At 33.6% G+C, this 9,510-nt stretch overlaps 1 protein-coding gene across 2 annotated transcripts; it reads left to right on the forward strand.

Moving 5' to 3' along the window:
* Nucleotides 1-966: 966 nt before the first annotated feature.
* Nucleotides 967-5,261, forward strand: LOC111695537 (uncharacterized). Of its 2 annotated transcripts, none has more exons than XM_023464902.1 (5): nt 967-1,051; nt 2,278-2,342; nt 3,425-3,493; nt 4,188-4,294; nt 4,971-5,261. In XM_023464902.1, the coding sequence occupies exons 1-5, from the start codon at nt 973-975 to the stop codon at nt 5,023-5,025; spliced, it is 375 nt and encodes a 124-aa protein (XP_023320670.1). In that variant the 5' UTR covers nt 967-972; the 3' UTR covers nt 5,026-5,261. The 2 variants fall into 2 exon arrangements, with proteins under 2 accessions (XP_023320670.1, XP_023320671.1); XM_023464903.1 differs by lacking the exon at nt 967-1,051 and adding an exon at nt 1,733-1,754.
* The last annotated feature ends 4,249 nt before the right edge of the window (nt 5,262-9,510 follow it).

A 9,510-nucleotide genomic window follows, 5' to 3' on the forward strand; every position in this document is an offset into this window, starting at 1 on the left:
TGTATTAGATCTTAAGTATCTTATGTAATAGTATATTTGGACGAAAAGGGAGAATTTTGAGGTGTCTTGTTTTTATTATATAGATAATTAAAATTGTTCACGGGAACTTGAAGATTTGCTTTAAAGAAAGAACTTATGTGTAAATTAAAAATTAAATGATTTGCTGATATGAATGATATATACTTTAAACAGAGTCTGTTCAATTTTGGTGCAAATCTTTTTTAGGCTTAGTTTCTGTTTTTCAATTTTAGTTAAGGGAGGATTTAAAACATATAACAAGGGTCAGGTTTAATAAGTGTTATTAATTTAACATTTTTCTTTTAAAATGGGGGGAAGGCGGGGGAGCGGATGAAATTTGTTATGAAATTAGTTTTTGCACCCTCTTCTCTATATCTCGGGGTAGAGGTGAAGAGAGAAATTAAATCCTTTTCTATCAAAACCTGGACATGTGTTTACTAGAGATATCTTACTTAACTCTTTGATAACGGATATATTCAGCTCGCAGGGGCAATATTAATCTGGACATGGGGGGGGGGACACTCATCTAAAATTTAACCACTTTGATATTGAACGTTTAGTGTTGAATAGGGTTAATGTTATTATCCCCGACTCTGCTGGGGTGGGGTGGGGGAAACCTCTAGTTAATTATTTTCTAGCAACTTATTTATTTGAATTTTCATCAGAAACAACGTTAAATCTTAGAAACCTTAATTGATCAAGAATGAGCGAGTTATCCATGCTTTTCTTTGAAAATTGATATTTTCTATTGCTGGTTCTCTGATCAAGTGATTTACCAATTTCTGATGTTGCTGAAACAATGGACAATAATTGGAAGCTAGAAAAACAGCGATATCTTCAACATTATTGATCAGAAACTGGTTTGTAGGGAACCTTTGAGAATTGGACATGCCCCGTATATTGTGGTCAAATTAAAACAACAGTTCCATTAAATGTCTATATTTGTTATGAATAATGATAATAATGCTTTTTTGTATTGTCAGAAAAAAGAAGAAAAGTGAGGGTCTGGTAGATTGGACACATATTTGTTCAGGTTCTTAATACATTTATATCATGTAATACTGCGATATATATCCGTGTGTATGCGATATATATGTGTATTTATGCGATATATATGTGTATGTATGCGATATATATGTGTATGTATGCGATATATATGTGTATGTATGCAATATATATGTGTATGTATGCGATATATATGTGTATGGATGCGATATATATATGTGTATGTATGCGATATATATGTGTATGTATGCGATATTTATGCGTATGTATGCGATATATATGTGTATGTATGCGATATATATGTGTATGTATGCGATATATATGCGTATGTATGCGATATATATGTGTATGTATGCGACATATTTGTGTATGTTTGACACATTTGTGCGTCCTAAATGTGCGCCCTCAGTAATGTATACAATCGCGTGCTGACTTAGTGCCCTCAATATGCGTCCTTGTTATTCATTATTCAATTTCAGGGGAAGAACATTCCAACTAGTGATTTGGCCCAAATCTGACATTGAGTGTCACGTTTGTGCCTGTGCAAAGATATCTTTTTTAGCGGTTTATATTTTTTTATTTAGGTTGAGAAGAAAAAACCCGTCTGCATACTTTAATTTAGAATAGTTTTGGCTCCGTTTTCATAAAAAAATATATTTAACCTCGACAAAATTAAGATTCGAATATGTGAGATGTGCGAAAATGGATAATCTTGAATTGTTGAGAAAACGGTATAGCTTTTTTTTAAAATAAACGACAGCATAAAGTTTCAAGTTTAGAATGGAAGTTAAGAGTGTTATTTTTAGTTCTCGTCGTGCTTATAAATATGTTAGAAATAGTTATTCTAAATTTTAATTGATATTTGCACTCGGGACAGAGAGTGTTACTAAAACGTTGATAATAATATTTGGAAGATAAGCACGGTTTGGAACTTTCTTCCTGTGAAGTAAAAATGTCGGTCAATGCGGCAAACTATATGAGTTCTATTAAAATTATATTGTTAGTAATGAAGAATATTGTCCCCTGTAAGGAAACTGACTACCTTCTATTAAAATTATATTGTTAGTAATGAAGAATATTGTCCCCTGTAAGGAAACTGACTACCTTCTATTAAAATTATATTGTTAGTAATGAAGAATATTGTCCTCTGTAAGGAAACTGACTACCTTCTATTAAAATTATATTGTTAGTAATGAAGAACATTGTCCCCTGTAAGGAGAAACTGACTACCTTCTATTATAATTATATTGTTAGTAATGAAGAACATTGTCCCCTTCAAGGAGAAACTGACTACCTCTATAAAGAATTCAATTCCAGAGGTAAGAAAACATCTTAAAAAAGACCACTTATAAAAAAATTAATGTTGATGAATTATCTTTTTTTCTTTAAATAATAAATCTGGAAATAAATAGAATACAGAATTCATAAATATTACTTTAATTACAAAATTCCTAATTCCTCATGAGCAATAAAGCAAATCTTGACAAAAAGAGTTTCCAGGTTTTATTAGAGAAATTGCAGATGTTTTCTTCTGACAGCTTTGTCCATTTAAACTTATTCTTATTTATTTAATTTTTTGTTTCTTATTGTCGAATCACATTTTTTTTCAAACTCTGTAGGGAAATATATTATTTCCATTGGAAATTAACTGGTGCATAGGCAGTAAGGCATCAAGCTGCAGGAAATCTTTTTAAACATGTCCCTACGGATTTAAAGTTGTTACAATAAGACTATTTAAAAGGAACGTCAGCGTATTTTTAAGTGACCTCATTTGCTCGTTTTACAGCTGTACCATTTAAAACATGATCAAGGAGATAATCATGTGGAAAAGATTTTTATCGCCTTTTTACCAACATAACAGACCTATATGATTCCCCCAACAGAGGGAGGTTAGGTTACTTAACGTCTCTTGGGACAGTTATGTAAAATAACCACCCATTCTGCAAAGTTTAAATTTTCGAGAAAAAAATCCGCGCATTATCTCACAAGACGATAAAATTATTTACAACTACTTTACAAGAAGGTTAAGGAAATTTTACTTAACCACGGATTCCCAAGACCAATTTTGACATTCCTCGCTGCGCTCTGATGTTTTGTAGACAAAATTGGTCTTGGGAACCCTTGGTAAAGTAAAATTCCCTTAACTTCCCTGTAAAGTAGCTGTAAATAATTATTATCGCCTTTTTACCAACATAACAGACCTATGATTCCCACACTCGACGAAGTTTTCGTAAAAAAAATTCGCTCATTTTCTTCTCATTCTGTCTGTCTGAAGGCCATAAAATTGTGTGCAACTACTTTTTCGAGAAATTAAAAATTCTACTGAAATTGGAAGAGGGAACCCGTAGCTCCCTCGACCAATTTTGCATAGTACAGAACAGTGGTATTTTTATATTCTCAGGCTAATGTCTGGATACATGATGTTTTACCTAAAGCAGTTCAATACCTGGTTCCCCTGGCTATAAACAAGGTGAGACATCTTTTCACACATTTGTAAAATTGCTTTTTTAAAGAATGTTTTTGTTAAAGCGTAATTTTAAGCACCCCTCCATTCAAAGATAGCATTGCCCGATTCAGGACGGTTTCCTTAAAAACTTTGTCTGATCAAGAATTAGAAATAAATGTTTATTATTTAAGAAATTGATTAATTTCAATTGTGGTTCTTCAAAAAAGACGATGCACATTTCCATTGCAGGAAAACATGCATGAATTATCAAATATAAAGAATTGTATTACCCATGGAAAACGACAATATCTTCCACATTATTGATCAGAAAAACATTTTTAAGGGTACCGTTGTGAATCGGGCCTTGTCGTCTTTGCATGGAGGGTCCCTTGAAGTAATGCTGTCCCTTTAAGCCTTTTAAGGCTTGCTACCTTAAATACTTGATACTATTCTATCCTATATTTGTAAACTGTATAGGTAGTACCTAGGAGGTATACTTGATACCATTCTATCCTATATATGTATACTGTATAGGTAGTACCTAGGAGGTATGAAGGGCTTGCTACTGATAAACCTATACCTTATATACTTGAAACCATTCTATCCTATATATGTATACTGTATAGGTAGTACCTAGGAGGTATGCAGGGCTTGCTACTATTATAATTATACCTTATATACTTGATACCATTCTATCCTATGTATGTATACTGTATAGGTAGTACCTAGGAGGTATGCAGGGCTTGCTACTGACGTGATTATACCTTATATACTTGATACCATTCTACCTTCAGCTGTCGACCAATGTTTAGACGAAGAGACTAGGTTAGTTTAGCAGTTTTAAGATCGCATTTGACCTTTAAAAAAAATTAGCAGCAACATTCATTCTCCTTGTAAATTTATATTCTTAAATTATCACAAAATAACCCTCGTTGTTGAGTGGTCTGCCTTTTTTGTGCTTTTAAAATTACCGGATATATGAAGACCTTCGTTTGGATTTATAAAATTTTTCTGTACATCATAATTTATCTCTTATATTGATTACTGATATTTACATCTTTTTACACCCCAAATTCAGTACACATTTCTCAAGTGTAGCATAGCACAGAAAAATAACTTTGAAGGTTAAAATAGCACTAAGAGTATTTTTGTTCTTAAATGATTCCGAATTTAAATGTAACCCCATTCAGAATTTTCCAACTCTGATTAACTTAAGATACTTAAATTTCAAGTGATCCATCATAAGAGTGGCATGTCCGATACACGACGGTACCATTTGTATCATTTATATCAATTTTCTAGCTGAAATTAACAAGCAAGGAATCCTGAGTTTAGTACAGTTCTGAATATCACTGTACACTCCGAGCAAAAGAAGTCGCCTAGTTTATAAAAGTACTTAATATTCAGCTCTTGTGAATCAAACATGCTATTCCAAAAAAATCCCTTTGAATGACTTCTAAAGTCTCTTTAAACCACGAGTAGTAAATGACATTTTTTCCAGGATAGCTATGGCGATTCAAAACTCAATGGAGGAGATATCACTGGAGGACGACTAGAACTACAACGAAAATTCGTTATTTTTTGTTTATTTTTATTTTGGTTTTATAAGATGCTTTTTTTTTGACATAATTTGACACTATGCTAATTGAGTTAGTTATTAACATGTCTTGAAGATAAAACTCTCTAGATCAAGTATTTAAAAAAGTATAAGTAACAATTTTTTTTATTAAAACACAATCGACATTTCGCTTAACCTTATGTTATTTAACTGAATAAATTCTATGATGTATTATCTCTGTTTCCTGTTTATCCTGTGCTATATTTATATCAGCTCTGTATCCTGTGATATATATTAGATCTGTATCCTGTGCTAAATATTAGCTCTGTATCCTGTGCTATATTTATATCAGCTCTGTATCCTGTGCTATATATCAGCTTTGTATCCTGTGCTATATTTATATCAGCTCTGTATCCTGTGCTATATATCAGCTCTGTATCCTGTGCTATATTTATATCAGCTCTGTATCCTGTGATGTAAATTAGCTCTGTATCCTGTGCTAAATATTAGCTCTGTATCCTGTGCTATATATATCAGCACTGTATCCTGCGATATATATTAGCTCAGTATCCTGTGCTAAATACCAGCAATGTATACTGTACTAAATATCAGCTCTGTATCCTGTGCTAAATATAAGCTCTGTATCCTGTGCTAAATATAAGCTCTGTATCCTGTGCTAAATATTAGCTCTGTATCCTGTGCTAAATATAAGCTCTGTCTCCTGTGCTAAATATTAGCTCTGTATCCTATGCTAAATATTATCTCTGTATCCTTTGCTAAATATTAACTCTGTATCCTATGCTAATTATTATATCTGTATCCTTTACTAAATATTAGCTCTGTATCCTTTGCTAAATATTATCTTTGTATCCTTTGCTAAATATTAGCTCTGTATCCTATGCTAAATATTATCTCTGTATCCTTTGCTAAATATTAGCTCTGTATCCTTTGCTAAATATTTCCTCTGTAGTCTGTGCTAAATATTAGCTCTGTATCCTATGCTAAATATTATCTCTGCATCCTTTGCTAAATATTAGCTCTGTATCCTTTGCTAAATATTAGCTCTGTATCCTATGCTAAATATTATATCTGTATCCTTTGCTAAATATTAGCTCTGTATCCTTTGCTAAATATTATCTCTGTATCCTTTGCTAAATATTAGCTCTGTATCCTTTGCTAAATATTATCTCTATATCCTTTGCTAAATATTAGCTCTGTATCCTATCCAGTGTTATATCTTCACTATAGTTAGCTCTGTTTCGTGGGAGAGGATGGAAATATAGAATCTAACCTCCAACTTCAGTTTAGTTCTAGCTTATACACTGATAAAGATAGTTTAGTTCTAGCTTATACACTGATACAGATAGTTTAGTTCTAGCTTATACATTGATACAGATAGTTTAGTTATAGCTTATACACTGATACAGATAGTTTAGTTCTAGCTTATACATTGATACAGATAGTTTAGTTCTAGCTTATATACTGATACAGATAGTTTAGTTCTAGCTGCAACCTAGACACATATTCAGTTGATTTCTTTCCTATCGACAGATACAGATCAGTTCTTTCCTATACTCAAGATACAGTTCAGTTCTAGCTTATTCGCTGAAACAGATATAGTCAAGTTTAGCGTAAACTCAAATAGATATACAGATCAGTTCTAGCATATATCAGATACAGTGAAGTTCTAGCTTAAATCCAGATACAGATATCTCAGTTTTAACATACCCAGATACAGATAGCTCAGTTCTAACTTATACCCAGATACAGACGGTTTAGTTCTAGCATACCCAGATATATCATCATTCATACAGGTTTAAGTTCTACCGCAAACCAAGAAACAGACAGTTTAGATCTAGCCTTTACCTACTACCTAGATACAGACATAGATACAGTTTAGTTATAGCGTATATCAAGATACAGATACAGTTTGATTCTAGCGTATACCAAGATAGTTTAGTTCTAGCGAATACCAAGATACAGAAAAACTACTTGTTCATTCCTCTGTCATTTTCATTTTGTCATAGTTTGTTCCTTTTTTCATTTTAATCTCTGTTTACAGTTTTCATGTTCTTACGCGGCTTTTGAGACGACTAGCTTTTGCTTCGTTTAGACCATAAATTTATTGAAATAACTGATTGGACACTGGATGTCGTTTTTTCAAGTGTGCGCAGAAAAGGCTATCTCCGTCTTGTAATTATACGCCGACTGCGCGAGACTTCTCTGGGCTTCTGCCTCAGGGTTATTGCGAACAGTTACATTCAAATCAATTGAAAAGACGACATCTAGTGTCCTAGTATCCTATCTGTTTTTTTAATTAATCTATGGTTAAAGCATTTCTAGCTGTGATTTAGCTGCTATTGTAGACGTGGCGCTCCCATTTTATTGATCGCCCGATTCACAAGAGCACCATTATATAAAAGGAGGAGTCATGCCCAATGCACAACGGTACCATTTCATCCTTTGTCTTAGTAAACTGATGAAAATATCCTCATTCAAAAGAATTGGGAGTCTCTTATTGGGGTTTCTCTGAAAAAGTGACTTAATGTTGAAAAAACACATTTTGTGCAGCAAAGATGGACAAAGAACTTACTATACAGAGTTCAACACTTTTTAAGAAGATAAAAACTACGATACAGGGTGTCCCACGAAACATGACAGTTGGTAAATAGTTTAGAATGTCCTCTTCCACGATTTGGTAGGTTGTTTGATACCAAAGACAATAATACAAATGTTATATGAGAGTCATGTTATAGTAAAATTGGTTTCAAAGTAAAATATTTCAGAAAAAGATTTTTTAACGAAATAAACAGCAAAACGCCTTTAATATCTAATAAAGTATATGGAAGACGACTTTTCTAACTATTTACCAACTGTCATGTTTCGTGGGACACCCTGTACTTACCTATTGTTGATAGGATAAGGATTTCTGAATCGGGCATGCCACTAATTTTTTTTAACAACTTGACATTACAATCTCTCTAATTTTAAATACTTTTCTATGTGATGCGGTTCACCCTGGCGTGGCTTAAAACTATAGAATTCACAGAAAATTTAATTTTGTGGAATTTATTTCAAATCAAATTCTTCAGAGAATTCAACCGAATATAAAACTGAGGATTGGGATTAGTTTTATCCAATCCGACAAGATTGAAATAGCAAAATGTTTTTTATTCTATTTCAGTTTTATTTATTAAATTGGATTTGTTGCCTAATTATCATTGTGTTCATTATTACGCAGAACATATATATTAATTCTGATACTCAGCAAGGTAAAGCAAGGGGTGCTCTCTGGTTAAATCGGGATTCATATTTCATATTGCTAGGTTCGACACAATTAGTAGGTCGGATGCACAACTTTTGTAGGTCGGATGTGCACATTTTAAAGGTCAGATGTACTCATATGTAGGGAAAGATGAAAACATTTCGAAGGTCTGATTCACTGTTATTAAGTAGCCGCAGTGCTCGGCCCAGAAATTGTCTCGACCTGACCCAACAGATAGACTAACCTGACCTATCCCAACAGATAGACTAACACTGTCCTAGTCGCAGCGCTCGGTTCCCTAGCCTGTCATAAAAAGCAGCGCTCGGCCCATAAATTGTCTTAACGTAACCTAACCCCTCAGATCGGCTATCCCTTTGTAAATTTGATAAATGTATCCGCTACGCTCGACCCCCTAGCCTGTCCTAGTCGCAGTGCTCGGCCCCCTAACCTGTCCTAGCTACAGCGCTGGGCCCAGACTTAACCTAACCTAAAATCCGATCTACAAAAAGTGTGCAAACAACCTAAAAAATGTGTTCATCCGAGTTATGAAATTTGTGCATCGGACCTACAAAAAGTGTTCATGCGACCTACAAAAGTTTTTCATTCGACCTACAAAGCTTGTGCATCCGACCTAATAAAAGTGTGCATTCGACCTACAAAAACTGTGTTTCCGACCTACAAAAAGTGTGTGCATCTGACCAACAAATTTGTGTGCAACGGGAACTTGACAGCGAGCTCCTTATGGTTGCACTGTCAACTACTTACTAACAAGATCTGCAGTTCCTGCGTAGGTCGGATTAACAAAATAGAATATACATCCGACCTACGGTTGTGGTAGGTTCGATGTTGCAGACGACCAAAAACGCCTTGGAGAGAATAAATGTTAAATTTGGTAGTTTTCATTTGAAAAATGACAATTTCCTTATACTGGCGTATTGAGTTTACAATTACAGTTACCTTGAATGTCAGGGAAAAGACTTCATGAAAGCAGAATAATCATCTGTGAAGTCACATCATCAATGAAAATTAGGGAACAACAGTCCTTATACTTTTTTACATTTACAATCCAATATTTTTTATGAACCACTACTATGCATACACTTTAGTTAAAGGAACAAGACCTGACCAATTCATTCGGAATTATTTGGTTGCTTCTAATATATAGATCTTTAGAAAAGTGTCTGTGTTAGCAACAGATATAGGATAAAATAAGTTTCC

The sequence above is a fragment of the Eurytemora carolleeae genome, unplaced genomic scaffold, assembly GCF_000591075.1.
Source record: "Eurytemora carolleeae unplaced genomic scaffold, Eaff_2.0 scaffold90, whole genome shotgun sequence".
Classification (NCBI taxonomy): domain Eukaryota; kingdom Metazoa; phylum Arthropoda; class Copepoda; order Calanoida; family Temoridae; genus Eurytemora; species Eurytemora carolleeae.

Coding starts and splice junctions, on each gene's coding strand:
- LOC111695537 (XM_023464902.1), top strand. CDS start 973: ATGATAATAATGCTTTTTTGTATTGTCAGAAAAAAGAAGAAAAGTGAG. Junction 2,343..3,424: donor TAAAGAATTCAATTCCAGAG/GTAAGAAAACAT, acceptor TTATATTCTCAG/GCTAATGTCTGGATACATGA. Junction 3,494..4,187: donor TTCCCCTGGCTATAAACAAG/GTGAGACATCTT, acceptor TATACTGTATAG/GTAGTACCTAGGAGGTATGC.